Here is a 26,274-nt window from a genome sequence, read left to right on the forward strand (position 1 = left end):
CGTGCCAAGCCTTGCATAATCCTAGTGACGCTTGGCCAAGGCTTGGTCCAAACCTTGCCCAGTTGTTCTTTCCTACCTGGGTATGAACATGATAAAAAAGGTAGAATTAAAATTATGTACATAATGAAAATGTATAGAATTAAAATTATGTACATAATAAAAATGGTAGAATTTTCATTATGTACATAATTAAAATTCTAGAATTAAAATTATGTCCATAATAAAAATGGTAGAATTTTCATTATGTACATAATGAAAATTCTAGAATTAAAATTATGTACATAATGAAAATTCTAAAATTAAAATTATGTACATAATGAAAATGGTAGAATTAAAATTATGTACATAATGAAAATTCTTGAATTAAAATTATGTACATAATGAAAATGGTAGAATTGAAATTATGTACATAATGAAAATTCTTGAATTAAAATTATGTACATAATGAAAATTCTTGAATTAAAATTATGTACATAATGAAAATTCTAGAATTAAAATTATGTACATAATGAAAATGCTAGAATTAAAATTATGTACATAATGAAAATGGTAGAATTAAAATTATGTACATAATGAAAATTCTAGAATTAAAATTATGTACATAATGAAAATTCTAGAATTAAAATTATGTACATAATGAAAATTCTAGAATTAAAATTATGTACATAATGAAAATGCTAGATTTAAAATTATGTACATAATAAAAATGTAATAATTATATTTATATGCTACTATAATATTTACATATCTAATTATTATTATGTAGCACAATAATTTTTATTAGCTTAGTTATTTTTATGCCATTGGAAAATTTTTAGTTGGAATTAAAATTATGTTGGAAGATAATAAAAATTCGTCCGTGACAATAAAAATTATGTTAGTACATAATAAAAATTTTTAAATTTAAATTATGACTGTACATAATATTATTCTCAATTAAAATTATGAGCTGTGACATGAAGTTTTTTCATTAATTTTTTTTTATATCAACGCATAATAAAATTAAACCATTTCGTTTATGTAGGGAAAGAAATTTTAATGTTCGAGTTATTATTGTGTACTAGCATAATTTTAAATATTTCTATTGTCGAAAAGTTTGGTGAACCGAATAGATATTTAGTCTACACATAATTATAATACAATGTTTTTTTTTATGTGGGGACATTATAAAATTTATATATTATTATGTCCCGATATAATAATAAATAATTAAATTTATCTCTGAACATAATGATAACTTAGAATATTTTGTATCTCCTACTATGCATTTTGATTCAATTTTATGTCGGGACATAATAATATATAAATTTTATTATGTCCCCACATAAAAAAAAATATAATTTAAAATATTTCTTCAAATTTTAAAAATAGAATTATTTTTTATTTAGATGAAAAATTTTATGGCAATAAATAGTAAAACGGCGTGCCATACTAGCACTTTCCGTACACAACGGATACCCAACCGAGGAGAGTGAATATCACGATACCGTTGAGTGATGAGCGCAATATTTTTTTCTCCGTGCAGATATTGAACATAACATAAATAATTACAAGTTGAACTACAATTATTGTCAATCGTTTTTTTCTGTGCAGGAAATCGACTTCTCGACTAGACTATTACGTCTATGAAAACTTTATCAATGATGAACAGATGAATGAGACATATAAACCAAATCAGTCAACTTCATGAGGTCTAGATCGGTACTGACAAGCCAATCACAGCTAAGCATGAGTAGAAGAGGTGGCAGCTCATGTCTCATTCGATCTGATTGGAAGTTGAAATGTTGATAACCTATGAAATACGAGCTGTCATCTCTCCTACTCATGCTTAACTGTGATTGGCTCGCTGGTACCGATCTAGACCTCATGAAGTTGACTGATATGGTTGGCATTAGCTAGAATCTATCAGTCACTCTATCAGACGTAGAGATTGAAGTGTCCAGCGATCTATCATCTTAAAGTTGATTCATCAGTATTTTCGACATGGTAAAGGACAGTAATGAAGTTCAAGAACTTTGCGAAGAAGTGTTTATAACTTGCTGCGAGATAATTCAAGAGCTGTTGTCTCCGTGGCATGAGTCATATGCGTGGCCATTTTACCGGGAGTTCAATGTCCAATGTTGGGGTCCTGATAATTACAAGGACATTGTGAAAGTTCCCATGGATCTGACGACCGTATTCCGGAAGCTAGACCAACGGCAGTACAAGTCAATCGATGGATTCGTCAACGACGTACGGTTGATTTTTACCAACTGCTACCGTTGTTTTAATGATGAAGACAAAATTGTCGTTATGGCTCAAAATCTCCAACATGTGTTCGAGATTTTGTTTGCAAAGAAAATTAACGTCTAAGCGTTATATTGTCAAGTTAAGAACTTGACTTCACAACGGCCCTTTTCAGGGCCACCAAATTGTTTAAACGTAAATTACTTACAAGTAATTTCTATTATTTTTAAGATATATTCTTCTACTTCAAATACATATGTTTTGGAGTCAGAAACTCGAGTTAAAAATTGAAAAAAAAAAAAAATTTTTAACTTCACGCTAAGAAAATCAATGATTTTCGAAAAAATCGGGAAATTATTATTATTACTCCAAAATTTAAAATTCTATCAGGTGTCGGAGTTTTGAGGTCCTAGGAAGCTATTCCAATCATGTTTAGAATATCATCCGTGTGTGGGTGTGCACCAAAAAGAAGGAAATCTTGAACCAAGAAATAATATGTCTTCGAAATTTGTTTCTTGAACTAAGCGAAATTTTGTACTTTATTGAAGCAAAAAATTATTTGGATCAAGAAATTATTTTCTTCGTGGAAGACATCATTTCTCAGTCTGAAACTAAAATTCTTCAAGTCAAGAAAAACTCTCACGGCCCAAACAATTTTTTTCTTGGTTCGAGAACATTTTTTTTTAATTCGCAAAATTTTTTTCTTGGCAATTGAAGTTTGTTACATTTTTGAGTCAAGAAAAAATGTATTGACCTAAAACAAGAAAGTTTTTGAACTATGAAAAATAATTTTTTCAACCAAAAAAAAACTTTCTTGGGCCAAGAAATTTTTTTTTTGTCGTAAGCAAAAAAAAAATTTTCCAACCAAAAAATAAATTTCCTCAAGTTAGCAAATAAATTTATCGAGCAACCAAAAATTATTTTTTTTTTTTTTATCGAAACAATTTTTTTGTCGTTAAAAATTCCTTAAATAATGTTGTGAAGCAAATAAATCTTTTATTAGAAGCATTATTAAGGGATAGAAAAGTTTCGCAATGAGTTAAATATATAAAACAAAGGAGGAAAAATATCGAAAAAAAGAGTTTCGACAAAATCAAATTCATCCAAGTGAATGCATTTTCCATTGCTCAGTCGACCACCTCGTTGTAAACGTCCATTGTAGTTAGATGTTGCTTGTTCAATGATCGTAGCCGGAATAAATAAAAGTGTCCACCTCAAACGACTCGGGCAATAACCATGTTTCGGTACCAGCGAGCCAATCACAGCTTTCCTAGTTCCCCTACTACTGTCATTTTACCCAGTATTACTACTACACGGAAAGAAATGTATGGTGTTTATCGCCATACTATTATTATAGTATTGCAGCCAGTACCATAAGTATAGCGTTATCTACTATACTGTATAGTACAAAAATCCTTGCGTAGTTTACATGTCTGTATAGCGGGATGGACAATATCAGTATGGGCATGAGTCCCATATATATATGTTTGTCAACTTAACAAATTATTTTTTTTTTACAGAAAGAGATATTTCACATGCTAACTATTGGCTCTAATAATTATATACAGGATATACAAACGATTATTAAAAAATTAATCAAAAAAGACATCCAGTTACTCTATAGTGGTACTGGAAGAAAGAGTCATGGGCAGGGGAAAAAAAGTTTTCAGGAAACTGAGAGCTTTAAATGTCTGAACGGTAAGTTTGACGAAAATTCAAAAAAATTATTTTACTTCTATGATAATCAGTAACAACGGTTTTTTTTTTTTTTGTTTTTTTTTTCATTAGATTTCTTGATATTAAAGTACAAAGACAGCAAAAAAAAACTTGCTGTAATAACGCAGGTCAGTCGCTTTTTAGCTGGGGCAGCTGATCGCGATGGAGGTAAAAAAAAGAGAATCACCAAAAATGATAGTACGGCTGCAATAAACACGGAACCACCAAACGAAATCGCATAATTAATTATATAATGTAAGACAATTAATATTTATTTTAATAATTAAAAATTTAATTTTATTATTGAGGAAAATGGAGAAAGTCATTTAAAAGATATTTATACAATTAAACACGGAGAGAAATGAAGCTCAATAATAACGAAAAAATACTGTCTGATTCTCGATTTCTACTAGATCTGTTTAGAAAATCATAAATTATGACAATTTTTATGAAAAATTAGTAGAAAGTAATAGGTACGCAAAAAAAATTATAGAGTAGCATGATGATTTTTGAAGTCTTTGATTTTTAATAACTAACAAATATAAAATATGTTATGCTTTGAAAGTAATATCAAAATAAATCTTGAAATTTTATAAATTGAGAGTAAAGTTTTGATAAACGTATGCTATTAATTAAAATGTAAATAAAAATTTTTATGTGTTATATATTATAGTTTTTAAATTATGGATTTGTAAATTTTTTATAATTTTGTATCAAAAATTATATTCAGCATAAAAATAATTATTTCAAACAGTATTAAATTCGAAATAAATTCGTTACATTTTAAACTCCTGTGTAAAATTTTTTCTATGAAAAAATGGTTTTTTTGTTTTATATTATATAAATTTTATAATTTTTGATCACACAAGAATTAATAAGAACTAAAAATAATAATTGCCACAATAGAATAACAAAATTTACAGATTTTGTCATGATATTTATATTTACTTCAATTTTTGTCAATCTTTAATAGTCTTATATGTATATACAAAAACGTATAGTATAAATATTAAATAAAATTGATAGAAACATATGAGAATATCAACACAAAACACTGTATTTTTTATTTTATATTAATTTTATATTTTTTTAGCAGCATTGGTATTGGTAATTAGTTGACAATATATTTCAAAAATTAATTTCACGATTCGTGCAATATTGAATTTACAAAGTAAAGAAAAGTCTCGTTAAAATTATTATTTTAATATTATAAATTTTACAAAAAGTCTTATAACTACTCATCTAACTTAATAAACATTTATAAGGATGATATAAAATAAATAAAAATACATCTAATTTTCCATAAAATTATAATCCATGCGGTTTACATTTATTACACACAAAGATACATCAAATAGTTTTATATTTTATTAAAACAAAAAAAATATAATTTATTGTTATTCGTAAGTGTGTAATTTATTATCAAACGTAAAGATAGTTATGCAAACAAATCTCATAAGCATAATAATATTAAAATCAATAAGGATAAAGATTTTCACAATCACACAACCCCATAAAACTCAACTGAATAATTGACACTTGCTAAATAAAATAGATGCTTCTTGAATGAATTCCCGCGGAGTACTGATCAGAAAAATAACCAAATAAATCCGAACATTCAGAACAAAAGATTATTTTGTTTAAACACCGTTGTAAAAATTACTCAAAGACAAACAAAAATTATTGTCAAAAAATTCTAAATAGCTATATTTCAATGAAATTTTATTAAATGGGTGTAAAGACTGTTATTAATTTTTTAAACTTTAATGATTTTCTATAAGTGTTGTTCCTCAACTGAGTAAATATCAATTTAAATTTCACAAATTTTATTATGCTGGCACGAGAAATTTTGCATTACTGATAAAGTAGAATTTCTACCGATCATATAATGAAACTTATCAACTGACAAAACTAAAAGTTTCAAAATTTTAAGAATTTTTATTATGCTAGCTTTAGAATTTTCAATTGAATCAATGTTCGAGAATTTATACCCAGTAAATAATAACAAAAATTGAAGTAAATATAAATATCATGACAAAATCTGTAAATTTTGTTATTCGATTGTGGCAATTATTATTTTTAGTTCTTATTAATTCTTGTATGATCAAAAATTATAAAATTTATATAATATAAAACAAAAAAACCATTTTTTCATAGAAAAAATTTTACACAGGTGTTTAAAATGTAACGAATTTATTACGAATTTAATACTGTTTGAAATAATTATTTTTATGCTGAATATAATTTTTGATACAAAATTATAAAAAATTTACAAATCAATAATTTAAAAACTATAATATATAACACATAATAATTTTTATTTACATTTTAATTAATAGCAAACTTTTATCAAAACTTTACTCTCAATTTATAAAATTTCAAGATTTATTTTGATATTACTTTCATAGCATAACTTATTTTATATTTGTTGGTTATTAAAAATCAAAGACTTCAAAAATCATTATGCTACTCTATAATTTTTTTTGCGTACCTATTACTTTCTACTAATTTTTCATAAAAATTATCATAATTTATTATTTTCTAAACAGATCTAGTAGTAATCGAAAATCAGACAGTATTTTTTCGTTTATATTGAGCTTCATTTCTCTCCGTGTAGTTATGGATTTGAATAGCCAGGTCATTAAAAGGATCACCGATAAGCTTACAACAATACTTAAATTTAAAGAGATCCTAATCCCTAGACAGTTGAAAATTTTGTGTTATTGTGTCCAAAAATTAAATGGTTAAATATTTTGTGTCAATTATTTGACACCATCAAGTGAAAGTTTCAACAGGTTCGAGACCGACTATCTATTTCAGGGATCTTGTAGATTTTCTATTGTATTTTTGCAAGATCGCAATTCGTACACACCGCAATTTAATTGATGAAATATATTATAAATTGACAGTTTTAAGAATTAACAGAAGATATTACAATTATTATTATTATTATTGTTATTATTATTATTATTGCATTAAATCATGAAAAAAATTTTTTTTTAATCAAATAATTTTTTTTTTAATAAAATAAATGATTAAAAAATTGAAGCGGAAGTACGGCAACAGCGCGCTAGTTTTTAGTAATTTCTTGTTCACTATTGTGGCCTGTATGAAAATAACATATATGGTCAAATTATAAGGTACCCGCGGGTAATAAGTCCTAATAGTCCATCGGCTGAAGAGGAGGTCCCGTAAACATTTTATTGACACCGGGTAAATCCAACTGTTTCTTATGTATTTTGGGCCAAGGATTACGAAAATCGGGTCCATTTTGTTCAAAAGTGGTGCAAACAATTGTTTAAATCGAAATAACTCCCGAACAGCTGGTTTGTTGGGGCAGCGTAGAGGAAAAAAAATGTTCAGAATAAAAAAATACACAAAAAAGGTGTCACATGTTTTTTTTGCATCTCGAATATTTCGCGAGATATAATAAAAAAACGAGCCGGCGCTCGGACCTCTCCCTCTCGCACTAGCGACTGCCTATGCGCGAGCTCTCTCTCCGCCAAATCGCGTCAGATGCTTGATTGGCCGGAATTTATCTAAGTTTTTTACATTGAAAAAAAAAAAAAAAAAATCGATTAATAGTCGATACTACCAATCGACAGCATTTTTTATGAAACAAATTTCTGTCGTATCGTCAAAAGACGTTTTTTTTTTTTGTTCACAAATGTTATAAACAAATGGATTTTTTCAAAGTCCGAAATGGGTTCAAAAAATCGAAAAAATGTCGATACTACCAAAAAACGTCTTTTGTGGATACGACAGAAATTGGTTTCAGAAAAAATGCTGTCGATTGGTAGTATCGACAATTAATCGATTTTTTTTTTATTTTTCTATGATTTTTGATGTAAAAAACTTAGAAAAATTCCGGCCTATCCAGCATCTGACGCGATTTGGCGGAGAGAGAGCTCGCGCATAGGCAGTCGCTAGTGCCAGAGGGAGAGGTCTGAGCACCGGCTCGTTTTTTTATTATATCTCGAGAAATATTTGAGATGCAAAAAAAACATGTGATACCTTTTTTGTGTATTTTTTTATTCTGAACATTTTTTTTCCTCTACACTGCCCCAACGAACCAGCTGCTCGGGAGTTATTTTGATTTAAACAATTAAATTGTTATAAACAATTGTTTGCACCACTTTTGAACAAAATGGACCCGATTTTCGTGATCCTTGGCCCAAAATACATAAAAAGAGTTGGATTTACCCGGTGCCAACAAAATGTTTACGGGACCTCCTCTTCAGCCGATGGACCATTTTGATTTATCCGGAAAAAATAACATTTTATGTTATTTTTGTAACTTTTCAGCGCCGATATCTTTTGAACTAATGATCCGATTGTGACGTTCGAGGTGGCATTCGGCGCGTTTTATTAAGTTTCAGAGCTGATTAGATTTTGAAATTGATCAGATAAGTCACTTCAAAGATAATCGACAAAAACTGTTTTTTATCATTTCTTTTGCCAACGATTTTTCTCAAACAAAGTTAATTTGTTAATCGGTTAACGATTGAGATGGTTGAGGTGGCATTCGACGTGGCTTATAATGTTCTAGAGCTGATTAGATTTTGAAGTCGATCGTTTAAGTCGTTTTTGAGAAATCACTAAAAAACTAAAAAAAAAAATTTTTTTTTTTTCGTAATTCGCCAATATTTTCGAGCCTGCTTGATCAAATGATCTGAAATTTTCAGGAAAGTTGAGGGCCAATAAGCTCTTCCGATTGCCACCTCAACCATCCAAATCGATTCATTAGTTAAAAAGTTACAAAAAGTTTACACACACACACACGCCCGCGCGCGCGCGCGCGCGCACGCACACACACACACACATACATACGCTCGGAAATAATTCTGAAAATAGTCAAAATTGCTTCCAAGGACCTCCAAAACGCCGCCATCTGATGAAAACTCGACTTTCGAAAATCGGGGTGGAAACAATAACTTTCCAATTTTTCGAAAATCGTCGATTTTCTTAGCGGGAAGTTAAAAAAGTTACTACATATGTGGAAAGTAACAGAAATAATAATAAAAATTACTATATTCCATAAAGAAAATGTGTTATCATTAATCTATCGATTTTTTGAGCTTTAAAAATCGTGACTGATACTTAGAAAATTGACGAAACGTATTATAAAATTTATTATTTAGAATGTTAAAATTCCCCATATTGATACCTGGATTCCGGGTTATACTTTCAAACACTGATTATTAAAGTTCAATTTTTTCCGTGTAATTGTAACTAAAGTCATCATATATTTTACTTCGATTTCCGAGAATCGGAATTTCATCAGATGTTGACGTTTTGAAGTCCTAGAAAGATATTGTGATTACGTCAGAATGATGTCAAAGTGTCTGTATGTGTACCCCCATGAAAAAAATTAAAATAAATATATGTTGAAATATATGAAAAATATATAATTCTATTATATTTTGTTTTCTTATGTCGTTGATTCAATTGAAAATAGGAGAGAGCCTGGAGCACGAAGGCCCCCCTCAAAAATTAGGTAAAAAAATTTGTTTTTTACTTTCCGTCGAGTTATGACCTCTATAATGTTTTCATCATACTTTAGGCCAATATGAGATATGTGAGGCAAAATGGACCACTCGAAAAAAAAAAATTTTTTTCTTTTTATTTTCCGTCAAGTTAATTATTTCGTTACAATTTTTTTTTATGGTCCATTTCACTCCACATATGACATATTGGCCTAAAGTATGATGAAAACATTATAGAGGTCATAACTTGACGGAAAATAAAAAAATTTGTTTTTTCTAATTTTTTGGGAGGGGGCCTTTCGTGCTCTAGCAAAAAAAAAAATTTTTTTTTATTTTTTGCACAATTTCGACTGATTGTTCCGAAATGGACAGAAAATAAACGAATTTGATAGTTAAAAGCCACAAAAAGAAAAGACCGGCTTAAGGGAGCCTCCCTGCCCGAACCTCCTCTATCTACATTATTATTAAGAGGATATGTTTTTTTTTTACTTTTTATTGATAACCTAAAGCATTAAAAAATTAAATACGTATAAATAAAGCAATCAAGAAAATTTTATTTTTTCGATTATTTTATTTTTTTATTGATAAAAGCTACATTTTCTTTGATTTTTTAAGTGAAAGACATAAATAATATCATTCCAAGTAAAGCATTGATACCATTAGTTCAATAATCAAAAACTTGTTCATCTAGTGCAACAAAATGAAAATTCGATATCTCAACAGAATTTATATTAAAACCAGCGAAAATACCTACTGATGACTATTGATTTAACCACTATGACCGTCATGATCGACTCTCATCATTGTAATCGAAAAACATCGACAGCCATTTTGTCCAGTGAGACGACTTGAAGTACTGGAGAGGAATAGCGCTCTCTTCATGGTCCGCGCCCTTGGAAAGTGGTCTCTCCATGGTCCGCGCCACTTAACATTAATTACTTTAAGAAATTAGAGTATACAATTTTCTATTCATCTGTATTTTTTAAATGCTAGCATAATTAAGATATGTAAGATATATTTCTCCTAATAAAAGAGTAAGAGAGAAAGAGAGAGTTTCATATCTCAACAGAAGATTTCACTAGATTAGCGACATGTGAGTTGATTTTTTTTCCCAAGCTCTGGTGGCGATCACTGGCCGGTAGACCTTAAGTAGAATTCAATTTTTTGCACTTATCTGTTATCGTTCAAGAGAATTTTCCTTCAACAAAGATATTTTTCAGCGGGCGTAATGAAAACCGGAAATTTGTTGAACGAAGTAAAATAATTTCTTGAATTGTCAATCTTGAATTGAGAAAGAAATTCTTAAGTCGAAATATATTTTATACTTGGTCTAATAATAGAATGACTTATTTCAAAGCCTGCATTTCTCAGTATAATAAACATTTGTCGTAACCTATTTATTTGCTGGCATCAAATAGTATAATATTTAGCGCGATGACAGATACATATGTTGTCGTTGGCTGTCTATGGCCGAACTAGCCTAATAGCACAGCTTGCTCTAGCAAAAGTTTACTTACAAAGATTTCCTCGAATTTTTCTTTAAATATCCGTCAACTTCGGACTTTTCTGTTTTTGACAACAATTTGCATACAACTTTCTAAACAATTTGTCGTGAATTTACCACCCGAATCAGAATGCAAATTCACTTGAAAAGTTGACTAGAAAAAGTTGTCGTCAATTTTTAGGTAAATTTTTACATCAATTTATTGTTAATTTGACTTAAAAATTGTACAGTATTGTTTTACCCTTAAAACTGTAGACAATTTTATGTATAAATTTGCTTACCTTCTGAAACGCTAGGAACGAACATTTCGGACTTTTTTTTAAAGTAAAAATTTACCTTTAAATTGAGCAAAAATAAACCGCAAATTTTTCTTTCTAACTTTTAATGTCAAATTGTCGATAAATTCGGGCAGCAAATTTCAGGCAATTTCAAGCTAAAGTGGCTATTAGGGTATATGTATAAGGATATACATATACATGTATATTAGGGTGATTCGTTTCGAACGACTTTTTTTTTTTTCACTACCACTTGAAAATATTATTATAGATATAGAAAAATAAAATTCCTTGCCAGTTTCAGCCCTTAATTTTAATTTTAAGTACTTTATATTTGATTTTGAAGTTTTCCCATTAAAAATACATAGGAAAGTTGGGATTTTTTTTTAATTCTCAATAAGTCAGTCGCATTACAAGTTATCGGGTTGCCGTTCACGGCATTTATTAGGCAATTTGATACTCTTCAAAAGTCCCCTTAATACTTTTACTCGGACTCTAATTGTTTTTTCTGTATTGGTTCTGAAAATAATTTTCTTCATAATAATTTAAGTTTTTGGTTGATATTAACTAAGTAACGAAATTTACAGGAAAACTGCAAACAACGATTTTTTAGAAAATTTTATTCGCTACGAAAAAGGTCCTCTTAGTAAAGTGGCTGAAGTTCTCCGTTCACGTGATATAGGGATTTTAGTAATTTTGTAAATAAAATATTTGTCAAAAGATTCCACTAAATGCTATTTCACTTCAATTTTCAATCAGTAAATAATTTTCCTTTTATTAATTTAATCCAGTCATTAAAATCAGACGGGGTCAAATTGATGAAGTTTGGAAAAATTTTTGCTAGATTTATATGCCAGTGCAAATTTGATTTATTATAAGAAGTCTACTTACATTGATCATATTTCATGGTGATGCAATTTCTCGATTTTGATTAGTAAAACTTTAGAATGGAGAGAGAAAATCAATATCGTCATGATTGGTCCTTTTCAAGGAGTGGGGGTAAACTTTACCTCTTCGGTAATTGGTTAAAATTCAGTGGAGGGGGTAATCAAAGTTTTTATATTATATATACGTCAGACGGTCAGTAGCAGTCATTACGCTCGAAACGTTGCGCTGTACGCCTCGCAAGTTACATTCATCATTTATTGACACATCATGGACTGTAATTTCCAAATTTCAACGTACACAACTGTATACTCCGTTGAACTGGAGTACTTTGACGAACTCCTCTTCATCAACGATGCTGGGACAGTTACTCCGATATTTATAGAGTTTCCCTCAGGTCTTCAGGTCAACGACGTTTGGAGCTTCAAAGTAGAGGTTAGCCACGACGAAGAAGACGAACACTGGATCACTTTGGGGATCCTTCCATTGAAATCGGAGCATTCTGATATCAGCTTTGAGCTCGAATGCTGTGTGGTGGATGAGGAAGGTAACCTACTGAGACTGCCTGCGAAAATACAACCGTTCAACGATTACGACAATTACATATACCTCGGGGGTTTCTTCAAACGAAGTGACCCCGACTTGTTGCGTCTACTGGTGGACGGAAATCTAATTTTACAGATAAAGCTGACTGTTTTTCTAGGTGACGATACAGATAAATAGATACTCAAGTTCCCGAACTTTGAGTTGAAAACGGCCCTTTTCAGGGCCACCAAATATTTTACACGTAAAAACTGACTCAAGTTTCATAAATACCTCAACTCATATCCTTTGTCCAAAACTCTTCCAAAATTAACATTCATTTATTTAATGCCTAATAAAGATAATTACTGATACTGTAGTTAGCAGACGTCTAATAATTTTTAAATTTTTTTTTTTTTGACGATAAACCATAAAAAAAAATTTGGGCGTCGGTTGACCCTGCGGGCCAGCCCGAAATTTCCCGCTGTTTTCGAGCTCAAGGAGCTTGAAAACATCGTTGTGAATATATATTTTCGAGCTCTTCAAGTGCTATTACATGGAACCATTTTTTTTATTTTTATTTAGCTTTCCAAGCTCTAACAACTCACGTTTTATGCTATAGTTTGAAATGTAAAGAGTCGAAAATCATTAATGAAGCTCGAAGCACGGCTTTTACATTTTTATTATCGATTATATGTTCTCTAAAATAAATGTGTTAAGGCAGAAATCAATGTCATCGCTTGATTAAATCAATGGCAGTGATTAAAATCAAGATTTAAATGAGTTTTGACTTAGGTCAGAGCAATAATGTATGGAATATCCGCCCATATGAAAAAAACATATCGCGTTACAAATGCCATAAGGGCGTATCAGCCTATTATACGCCCTTATGGCACCCGGGTGCCATAAGGGCATACCAATAAATTTTTTTCGGGAATCGACGTAGTTATGCCTGAAACGGGCAGAAATGCAAAAAAAAATTTTGGTACGCCCTTATGGCACCCAGGATCCCTACCGGGAGCCATAAGGGCGTACCAAAAAATTTTTTTTTGGGAAACAACGTACTTTTCCTTGAAACGCGTAGAAATGACAAAAAAAAATTTTTTTCAAATTTGAAATTTTTTGGTACGCCTTTATGGCACCCGAGGTACCCGCCGGGAGCCATAAGGGCGTACCAAAAAATTTTTTTTTTGGGAAACAACGTATTTTTACTTGAAACTCGTAGAAATGACGAAAAAAAATTTTTTTCAAATTTGAAATTTTTTGGTACGCCTTTATGGCACCCGGGGTACCAGCCGGGAGCCATAAGGGCGTACCAAAAAATTTTTTTTTCGGGAAACGACGTATTCTTACTTTAAATGCATAGAAATGAAGAAAAAATTTTTTTTGACATTTGAAAATAACTTCGATTAAAATTTTTTGGAATTTGAAATTTGTGATGGTTTCTTTATTTGCCATCTCAAATAATCATTACGATGAAAAATAGTTTTTTTAATTTTAAGAATTAGTTTTTAAAAATAATTAATAGAATCGACTCGTTATTTACATTCAAAATCGACAATTATTTGTAACAATTAAATTTTTCAATTCAAATTTCGCGCCTATTAAAGCCAAAATGGCGAAAATACATGTAACGTCGCTTAGTATTCAATCACACCATCATGAACCTTGTTGGTGACAAGTCTCTATTTTCAATTTGATTCTCGCGCCAACCGCAAGGCGACGTATCAGCTGTGTTCACATAACTAAATTTTAAATTCTTATGACATGCGCAGTAAACTTTTTGAGAAGATTATCATTATCACTTAAAAATCTAAATAATTCATAAATTAAATTCTTACGTATGAAAAAAATTGAATTTCTTGTGAACAGAATAATTTTTTGTTTTTTAAAAAAGCAATAAAAGTACTTTATAAATTAAGTGTGAATTAATTAATTTTAGACTTGGATTTCTAAACATTTAAACTTTCGCGCTGGCGTCCATTTTGTGTTCCGAGTGACCTCCTCGATTATTTATGTAACTATTTATAAATCAAAAGGATCGATTGCGATTCATTTGACAAAATTAATTGATTCTATTGTATATTGTTTTTTTTCACGTATATTTCATTTAAATATCAAATAATATTCAAATATTGTTAACAGTGGTGGTTGATATCATTATTGTTTTTAAGTTGTGTTAATATTGTGCGTTTATGTAATTAAAAATGTGATATCAGTGTGTGATTATTGTGGTCATAATTAAAAATTTCGTTCAGTGTTCAAAAAATTATCGTGTGTGAATGTAATTTTGTCAGTTTGTAAAGTCAAAGTGCAAAAAATTGTCTCGTGTAAATAAAATATTTTCAAAAAACAAGTTTACATAGAAAGAAGTGTATAATGGCTCTATTATCGCGAAGCAATTCATCGTTTTCTGGCATCAGATTTCCAATCAAACGCCGGAGAATTGAATCTGATTCTGAAGACGAAACAACTCCTGATAACATGCTAATCGACGATGATTCATATGATGGGAGTCCAGAAATATTCAGTGACAGTGATTTTTTGTTAGCACGTGAATCTTCTCGTTTGAGCTTAAAAAATGAACATTTTATAAAAGAGACATCATCAGAAGAATCAGAAGACTCTGATAATGATTATAATGCTAATGCTGTTGTTGACGCTGATGCTGATGCTGATGATGATGATGACGGTAGCAGTGTAGAGATGGTAATTGAAAACCCTCCATCAAGTGAAGATGAAGGAATTCAGGAGGAAGAAGAAGAAGAAGAGGAGGAAGTAGAAGAAGAAGAAGCAGAAGAAGGAAGAGGGGAAGTAGAGGAAGATGGTGTTGCTGCTGCTGCTGATACTGACACTTCACGGAAGCGGAATCGCATTGCCAAACCCTCCGAATGGGTAAAAAATACTCGGGTCCGTAAACGCAACCATGGATTGGAATATGAAATGGTTACTGGACAAATACGACCAGCCAGACAAATGCAGCCACCATGTCGCTGTAAAAACGATTGTTCTTCGCTAATTGACGAGGATCAACGGCAGCAAATTTTTGATTCTTTTTGGAAAATTGGGAACGTGAACCAGCAACGAGAATTGATTGGGAAACTGATGGTTGTGAAGAAAACTAACAGTGTAAAACGTCGTAAGTAAGTTCGGTTTTTAACTCTGATAAAAGTTATTTATTGTGTCCAACGTTTTAAAACAATCTAAAAAAAAAAATTCCCAAAAATGTCAATTTTTTAATTATTTTTTCAAAAGTTTTTTTTTATTAAAAATTGACATTTTTTAAATTTTTTTCTCAATTATTCTATTTTTAATGAAATTAAAAAAAATAAAATTAACAATTGGTCAAGAAAAAATATTTTTTCCATTGATTCTACGCTCAAAAAACGAGTGACTGCGTAACAAAACAATTACACCATTTTTAATCGAATGTTGTTTTTTATTTATTATAGAGTAACTATCGTATACAGATTCAAGGTCAATGATACTTACGTCTCTGTATGTAAGATATTTTTTCTAAGGACCCTCAACATATCGGAGAAAATGACCCGAATAGCTTTAGCGAAAGAACAGCGTAGCACATCTGGATCATTGTCACCTGATCGTCGTGGACGTCATGAACCCGCAAACAAACTTTCTCCAAACGATCTTGCGGCAATTCATGAACATTTGGATCTTCTGCCGAAAGTTCCAGCTCATTGGTGCAGGCGAGATACTTCGAAAATTTTTATAGAAGGCTTCAACACCAAGAACTCTTTGCATCAACATTATCTTTCGTTTGCGGCCGAACGTTGTTTACGTTCAATCTGTGAAAGAACTTACTGCCAAAAGCTCAAGGAATTGAATATTGGATTTCATCAGCCTAGGAAAGATCAGTGTTGGTGTGCTGGTTTCCATAAACTTTCTGTTGAAGATAGAGCTGAGAAACAAGACCAGTACAATCTGCATATTCGTCGTAAGGAAGCTGCTCGGAAGGCAAAAATTGACGACACCCAAGCATCCAAAACGTCTGCAGAAGTACTCACGGCTGTATTTGACATGGAAGCAATATTGTACTCGCCTTTTTTCAAGACAAAGGAGTTATTTTATAAGCGAAAATTGGCGACCCACAATTTCACAATTTTTAACCTCAAAACCAATCAAGGTAAGAAATCTAATAAATGGACTCACTGATTAGAAAATGAGTAAAGCGGTTCATCCTTCTGGCCATCCCTGTAATTTCCCGCTAATTTCGAACACAAAACCCTTAAAATTTTTCTTTTCATAACACTTTTTGAACTTTAATCACAAATCTAATAGAATTTTAATAAAACACTTTTTTAACTCTTCAACTGCAATAACCCATAAATAAATCAACCCTTAAATTGACGAGATTGGCAACTGTAGTTCTTGAATTAATTAATCAATTTTAATGAGATTGGTGGTGATATACGTAGTTTGTTGTAGTTAATTAATTTAACTTATTATGAAAAATTTTAAGCCAAGAAAATTAATTTAAAAAAAAACGGATTTCTTTGAGTCAAGAAAAAACTTATTAACGTAAGCAAATTTTTTTCGTACAAAATTTTTTTATTGCTAACTCAAGAAAATCCAATTGTCAAATTAATTATCTTGGTTCAAATTTTTTTCTAATAAGTCAACATGTTTTGTTATCAGTGTACACAAGAACTCTGGATCTAGTTTCTTGGAACACTTTACATCAACATTTAACTTTCTTCTCTACAAGGATATTGTTATATGTGGTCAGAAGATCAAGGTAATAAAGGATCGCAAGAAGTTTCAACGTGTGTCGCGAAGTTCATCAGAGAGGAAGTTCCGGATGGAGTAAAGATATTAAATTTATTTGCTGATAACTGCGCAGGTTTTTATTTTTATTATTTCTTTTCCTATGACTTATTAACAAATTCATGTACTTCTTCAGGCCAGAATAAAAACTCCATAATTGTGTCAATGCTGGGTGATTCTGTTCAAGAACACCCAACATTAGATGAAATCAATCTGAAATTCCTCGAAGTCGGACACACGTACATGGAATGTGACTCGATGCACTCAGTAATTGAGCGTGCTGCTCGACACAAACAAGTGTTCGCCCCAAAAGATTGGTACAAAATTGTCCGGCAAGCAAAAAAAACTGGACATCAGTATAACGTTCAAGTTTTACAATATAATCAATTTTTAAACTATAAGAACGTAAGAAACCAAGTAAGTATTCATAACAAAATATATTTTAATTATTACATTATCAGTTACTACACAGAAAAAAAGGGTTTACTTAAGCCTAGAAAATTCAAAACATTTTGAAGATTTAAGTTGTCTTGACGCAAAGCATAAATTTTCTTGTCTCAAAAAATTCCCTACTTTACTGAAGATATTTTCGCTCTTCAAAATATTTTTTTGAGTCAAGAAAATTTTTTACTTCGACCAAGCAACTTTTTTTTTCTGTGTATAGATTTTTTTTATTTATAATTAAAATTTTGATGATCACAATACGGATTTTGACTAGAACTCAATATTAATCGGTAATACTTGTTTTCTGTATAAAAAATACTTTTTCTAGGTGTTACCATCTAATATACGTTATCGTGATGGTAGTAGAGTGTCGTGGAAGTCAGGGAAATGCTTCACCGTAAAAAAATGTCAAAAACGGTATTGTCTAATGCTGAAATTGAGATTTTTAGAGTTACTTAGTTATGAAAGTTTTATTTCAGGTGCGTTTACATTAAAAGTGAATATTGGGAAGAAGCTAAACCAGTCATCATGACTAAATCATTCAGATTAAGAGAACTGGATCCATTATATTCGGAGCAAATCCCGATAACAGCGACAAAGTATAATGATTTGCAACATTTTTGTAAATCAAAAACGATTCACAAGCACTACCACAAATTCTATAACGATTTACCGTATTATCAGGGTAACTTAAATTATTTTTTGGAAGAGACTCAAAATAAAATACTTAGTTTATTCAACAATTTTATAATAACTTGTAAATAATTTTCAGATGACAATAATAAGAGTGATGAGGAAGCAGGGACGAGCGGAATTAGTTTAGTTCCTAAATGAGCCGACTATTCGAGAAATTTGTTAAAATAAAAAATCAAATTTTTATGAATAATTTTTAATTTTGAAGTTAATAAAAAATTATTTGAGACAATCATTTGTTGAAACTCGTTTTAGAAATTAAAAAAACTCCTTTTATTCAAAATAATCACTCTCAATCACAAATAAAGTGATCAAAGTTAATTTCAAATTTGAAAAAATTTTTTTTCGTCATTTCTAGGCGTTTCAAGTAAAAATACGTCGTTTCCCGAAAAAAAAAATTTTTGGTACGCCCTTATGGCTCCCGGCTGCTACCCCGGGTACCATTAAGGCGTACCAAAAAATTTCAAATTTGAAAAAAATTTTTTTTCGTCATTTCTATGCGTTTCAAGTAAAAATACGTTGTTTCCCGAAAAAAAAATTTTTTGGTACGCCTTTATGGCTCCCGGCGGGTACCTCGGGTGCCATAAAGGCGTACCAAAAAATTTCAAATTTGAAAAAAATTTTTTTTTGTCATTTCTACGCGTTTCAAGGAAAAGTACGTTGTTTCCCGAAAAAAAAATTTTTTGGTACGCCCTTATGGCTCCCGGTGGGTACCTCGGGTGCCATAAGGGCGTACTAAAATTTTTTTTTGCGTTTCTGCCCGTTTCAGGCATAACTACGTCGATTCCCGGAAAAAATTTTTTTATACGCCCTCATGCCTTTTCAAGGGCATTTTTTGTGGGATACGCCCTTATGGCTTCAGTAACGCGATATACTGTCGATAATATATAAAAAAATATATGGTAAATAACTAATCATATATGGCGGCAAAATTATTAATATTGATTAATATATGATTTATCATATATAATAATGTATACGTTTAATATTATAATAATCCATATCATTAATAATATATGTGATTATATACATGTGATATTGTATCAATAATTATATGACCGCTTTATATTTTAATTTATAACGTAAAATATATGTTTCATCTTATAAATTAATGTATAATTTCAATATTATTATAATCCATATAATTTATAATATATGTAATTGTATACATATGATATTACATCTCAAATTATATTCTCGTTTTATATATAAACTTATAATTTCAATATTTAAAAAATTTCGATATTATTATACATAAATAATTTAAAAAATACACTCATACCAAAAATTAAAGGAAAAAAAACATTTTAGAAATTTTTTAGTGATTTTTGCAAGACTGTAACTTCATGAAAAATAATCGTATCGAGATTTTAAAAAAAGCATTTTATAGCATGAAATCTTTAGTTTTATATTTGTAGAAATATATATAAACATAAATCTATATAAATTGAGACAAATCGCTTTTCGTCTTCGCGATTTTTACCAGCAGCCACTAGAATTTGCGGGTTGGACCCTGGCTTAGGCTGGCCTCTAACAAATTTTTATTTTACTTGGACAGAGCAGTGGGCTGGGGTTCTTGCAAAGCAAAGACCCGCACTTATTCAAACTCGGCAACGTATGAGAAAACTCATTAACTTACCTCACGGCTTATAAAATTATAGAATATTCTTATTGATGGTCGAATTACTATTTGTAACTTAATTAATATTTATTTTATCAGACTATTCGAAAAGCTTACCAGTAAAATAGGAAATAAATAGGATGAACAGATAAAAAATACAGTGAATGATTAACAAGTGCAATGATTGTTTATTGCCAATGATAATAATAAAAATTACTTACAAGAAAATGTAAGCGCTGGATACAATGTAGACAGATTCGTGGCACAGTATAAATTTTATATCGCGAGTATATCGCCGGTAACGTACAGTAATATTTATTTAAACTAACTTTGTTTATAATAATCAGTAAACGTTGACAGTAAAGTATATCGCAAGAGAATTGCTAGTAATACAACCATAACGCAAGTTAATTTCCCGATTTACAAAGTAGTTAGCCGTATTAACAAAGTCGCAAATAAATTGCTAGTATATGACAGTAAAACTAAATTATACGTCTTATCGCTAATTGATCCAGGATCGAAGTCAAGTTCAATCACCGTAGGGTCTTAGGGCTGAGTTTTTGGGCTCGCTCCCCACTTTCCCTCACGGTCATGCCTTTTTTTTTTCATTAACGGTCAAATCATGTTATTTTTGATATTTTAAGCTGATCGGCGATATCTGGGGCATAATGGACCACCTGAAAAAAAATTTTTTACAAAAAATTTTTTTTTTTTCTTAACTAAAATGAATTTGAAAAATTTACCAATTAAAGCTCTTTTAGGTCAATACACTAAAAAAAAATTCGCGAAGTGTTTAACAGTTTAATATAAATTCATTGAAATGTTGAAACTCCGGACAGGAGTGAGTTGGGAATGACATAAAATCCACGTCACTCCGAGATCACTTCGCTAAAAAAACTCCCGAATTCCCCGTAAAAAAAAAATTTTTTTGTAATAGAATTTTTCATACAATCTATCACTAAAACTATATTTCTATACTATCTTTGTGTATTCATCAGGAATTCATCTGGAATTCATATATTTGTGTCAAAATATTACTTCCACATGATATTCAGCGGATCACCTGTGGAATACCGCAACTTTTTTACACGGGCAATTTTTTAAGTTCATTTTTTACTTAAAAAGACTTGAAGATTGGGGGTGTATGCAGCCAGTTTACCGGGTATGGTAAAGATGGACCAGGGTTCGGATCTCCCGAATCTCCGTCGGGAAACCCACACGGAAAAATTATATATCCGTATTTATTTGGGCAAATCTGAATATATGCCGCATATATTATTTTTCCGTGTGGGAAGATTGGTGGTAAAATTTGAGTTGCGGTTAATCAGAAAAAATAGTGAAAGAGTTACATGAAATTTTGTTAAAAGTTACTTTACTTTTAAAATTCTCTTTATTTATCATTTTAGTTATTACATGTTTGTTGTTACATAGTTTATGTTTCTTAAGTTATATTATTTTGTACCCGTTTGCTCGCAAACTTTACAAAGTTTGTTGATATGTTTTGATTTTGTGTTTTTATATTTATTTAGTGTTTGTGTTTCATTTTGGCTAAAAAATTTTGTTAAAAAAAATCCCTTTATGTTAGAAGTTAGTTCTGAAAAAAATAACAACTATAATAGTCGCATCGGTATTGGCGACCCAATGAGAACTTATTTAGCAGTGGAGGAAAAATTTTCTCATCTGGGAGTGGCTCGCAGTTCCCGATGCAAAATAATCAGAAAAATAACTGCGTCGGTATCCGCGAGTCAATTGAATTTTTTTTTAAAGAGAGAGGAAATTTTCTCACCTGTGAGTGCCTCGCAGTTACCGATACAAAATAATAACAATAGTAATTGCGTCGGTATCTGCGATCCAATGACAATGTAATCAAAGTCACGAGAAAAATTTTGTATAATTTTCGGTGGCCTATAAAAATTATATGGAATTTTCCGGTGATAAAAATTTTGACACTCGATGATTTTCTTTGACATCTTGGGTACTCAAGTGTAATTAATTTACTTACAGGAATAATAAAATAAAATAATTTTAATTTTTCAATCTACACTTAAAGAATTTTACGGTATTTTTCACGTAATATTTTATAGAAAAATTACTATACGTATTGTATAGCATGACGGCATTATAAAATTTGTAATTTTGACAAAGCAACATATTTAAATTTATTTTAAAAATTTTTACTGGCTACATCGCAATTTTTATACTGAATTAGAGTATTGAGTATAAAATGAAAGCAACAAATGAAAAAAAAATCGGTCTGTCAGTTGACCCTGCGGACCAGCCCCAAAACTTCCCGCTGTTTTCGAGCTCAAAAATACGTTTGTATGCTGTTGTTTTCGAAAAAAAACGTTTTTCACCATTTTTTCTCCAACGATATCTCTCAAACGAATAAACTGATTGAGACAGTTGAGGTGGCAATCGACGCGTTTTATCAAATTCTAAAGCTGATCAAATTTTGAATTCGATTTATCGAGTCGTTTTTAAGATATTTCAGAAAAAATAAAAAATTTTTTTTTTTAATTCTTTCGACAACGGTTTCTTTTGAACGAATAAACCGATTTTGATGGTTGAGGTGGCATTCGACGCGGCTTATAAAGCTCTAGAGCCCAGTTCATTTTGGAATCAATCCATCGAGCACATTAAAAGTTATCCAAACAAAACATTTTTGAAAAAATGTTATTTTTGGAATATCTCTGAACGAGCCCTACCGATCAAGTTCAATTTTCTCACGGCTTCAAGATATTGACAATCCGCGTCGAATGACACCTTAAAGTTCAAAAGCGGTTCATCCGTTCAAAAGATACAGGTATTTACATACGTACGTATGTACGTACATACATACACTCGGATATAATCTTGAAATTAGTCAGAATAGCTTCCTAGGACCTCAAAACGTCGACATCTGATGGAAATTCGATTTTCGTAAATCGTACCGAAACCGATAACTTCCCGAATTTTTGAAAATTTACAATTTTCTTAGCGGGAAGTTAAAAATTCATAATTTTCAAAATATATTTCGATATTTTTGTCTGCTTCCACTAATAAACCGATTTTTCTCTTCCCCACCTCAAAAATTCAAGAATTTTATATCAATAAAGTTTCTATTTATTTATGTTAATAATTCTAATTTTTAAGAATTATAAAAATCTTAATTTTCAAATTACGGCTTTCTTTTTAGTCCTAAGAAAAAATAATAAGAGACATTTTTCTTTTGAATTAAATTTCCTAGGACTTTTGCTTAAAAAATTTTTTTCGACAACCAATATTTTTTCCGTAATTTCAAAAATTTGACACCAGTATTTATTATTGCTTGATTTTAAATTAAAGCAAAAATCTTGGCCCTATTTATGACACTGAAAGTAGTCGACGTCTAATTTTTGAATTTTTTTTTTAAACATGACATTTTAAAAAATTGCACCTATAGTTTTTTTAATTTTATATATGAGCAATTATTTTTTTTTAATTAAATTCTTGAAAAATACATTTGAAAATTTTTAACTGTCTGCTAACTTCAGGATCATATTTTTTTTTTTAAATTTTTTATTCGAAGATAATTTGTATTTTTTAAAAATAGAAAGTGATATTTTGAAGTAAATTTTTGATTTTTATTCTGCATTCATTAAAAAATTTTACAAAAATTTAATTTGGAAAAATTAACTAAGTGTAAGTGCAGTAGACATCCGACAATTTTTTAATTACATCTAAAAAAATTAAATAAGTAAAGTAATAAAATTTTTAAAAAATGCATCTACTGAATTTCGAATTGTCTAAATATGAATTTTTTTTTTTATTTTGTAAACATTTTAATTTATTATTTCAAAGTTTAAAAAATTGTCAGATGTTCGCTAACTTTACTGTCATAAAAATTAATTATTACTCTTAAAATAAAATTACTTATATAAAATAATTAATTATATTAAAATCAAAACAAAAAGAGGATTTCGTTTTATTAATATTTTATTTTTCAAAAGACATGATTAAGTCTATGGTGCATTATCATTAATTTTAATTACATTATTATTTGATTATTTACAAAAAATATATCAAACTTATTAAATAAAAAGTAAATTTTTAAAATATAATTTACTCTTTTACTATTTACTATTTACATAAAATACTTAATATTTAATTTATGAAAATAATAAAACCTACAATAATATTTTACAATAAAAAATAACTGGATGATAAATAATTATGTACAAAAAATTAAAAAATTATTAAAACTACAAAAGCTTACGTCTCTTAGCAGAACACAAAATACTGCCCATGTCGTAATTATTTTGACGCTTACGGCTGTGGTCCAGATCCGCTTCAGTTGAGGGTACAAGCTGGCAGGTACTTCCAATGGAATTATCCTGAACTTCTACATCAGGAGGTGAAGAAGTCGATGATCCATCTGATTCAGATTTTTTCTTCATCAGTCTATCACGATACTCGTGATAGCTGATTTTTCGTCGAGTCCTTGGCTTCTCGACTTCAGGGTTACCGGAAACAATTTCTGGATCCGATGAACTGGGGGTCGTCGCTATCCGATTTACTGCAGTCACTTTGACCGATGGATTTTTAAATAATCCCATCACCCGGTTTTTTATCCTGGGTGACATTTTATCTAAAACCGCTTTAAACTCCCTGTCCATCTTAATCAGTAAATCGAAGGTCACTTTGGTGTCGAGGAGCCAAAACCAAAGATTCCCGTCTATGACTTGGGGAATCTTTCACTGCGATGATTGGATGGTAAAATAAATACAGAATGACGCCACAACTGCCGCTTTATATTTCACGCACATTGACGTCATCTGTAAAGTGTAATTAGCCATCTGCAGGAAAATCTTGCATAATTCCTTGCAAGCTTTTATTTCCCCACAGAATTTCTTGATGTAATGATGAGGGTGACTAACCCCCATCTTGAATCCAAGTGTTCCCAGAAGAAGTTGCTCATTTGAAGTTAGTGCCTTGACCTTCTCCTGGTTCTTGGCAAAAGTAGTGTCCAGTTGGTGAACTTCGTATTTGTTGAGGCAGACATGAAGAGCGCTGATGACCGCCTGCGATTTTTGTGGCTCTTCTTCCACCTTTGCCGCCAGAAAAATCGCTGCCGTGGCAATTTCATACCGGTGAAACTTGGCTAATGAATGGTGAATAAAGAATCTGTGCATGTACACAATGGCAGTGTGCACACAGACTTCTGACAACTTTAGCCGCTTGCCCAAATCAGTTATAAGGTAAGCGGCTTGTTGTTTGTGATCTAGCTCCTTCTCCGCGCTGATGCCATCCTTGGAACTAGGAGAGTTCTTCAACTCTTCTTTGTTGAGATACCACTTTTGAGCCATTTTTATTCACAATTTTTCACTGTTAATTTAACTTCACTGGAAACTTTCTTACTCTGCACTGAAACAACTTAAGCACTTTGAAATAACACAATTTGGTTTTTTCCGTAACTTTTGAAATATTCTCAGACGAACTGTTGGGTATGAAGTTCGAGAATAAAGTGAGGAAATATTGACAAGACACTAAAATTTAAGGGATTTTATAACAAAAGAAATTGTCACAACAATGGGTATGGGGGTAATTAAAAAGTAATAGTTTAGGGCTGAAGAAATGTACCTGATGTAATTAGGAAAAGGTAATTAGACTTAAAACTCACAATATTATGGTCATTAAGGTCTGCATATTCACGTGTGAACGTAATTACTATTCCTATGAAAGACCAAATGGCAAATAATTAAGTTTTTCATTATATATTTATGCCGAAGTCTCAAATAATAGATTTAAAATTTCCTGAAAATTAAAGTATACGACGGAAATGAATTACCTGTGTACATTAAGAGGCGACAAATAACATAATGACGGTAATCAGTAAATAGTATCATTTTAAATAGGTATTCTTTCATTTACAATTCAAACGTAAATAATTATAAAATAAATATTAAAATTTATTGTCTATACAGGAAAAATTAATTTTTGAAAATTAAAAATTTATGATGTGTATTATAAAATTTATTTTTTATATTGACATCCAGGTTTCGGGTTTTAATTTTAAACATCACCCGTGTGAAAAATTGCGAAATTTCGCCGGTAATTCACAGGTGATCAGCTGAATATCATGTGCAAGTCATATTTTGA

The 26,274-nt window shown here is 30.4% G+C and overlaps 1 protein-coding gene across 1 annotated transcript; it reads right to left on the reverse strand.

Moving 5' to 3' along the window:
• Window positions 1–24,869: 24,869 nt before the first annotated feature.
• LOC130670400 (cyclin-T2-like) lies at window positions 24,870–25,481 on the reverse strand. Its single transcript, XM_057473803.1, has one exon. It carries the CDS (start codon window positions 25,479–25,481, stop codon window positions 24,870–24,872), a length of 612 nt encoding a protein of 203 aa, XP_057329786.1.
• Window positions 25,482–26,274: the final 793 nt, after the last annotated feature.

Source organism: Microplitis mediator, chromosome 6, assembly GCF_029852145.1.
Source record: "Microplitis mediator isolate UGA2020A chromosome 6, iyMicMedi2.1, whole genome shotgun sequence".
Taxonomy (NCBI): Eukaryota; Metazoa; Arthropoda; class Insecta; order Hymenoptera; family Braconidae; genus Microplitis; species Microplitis mediator.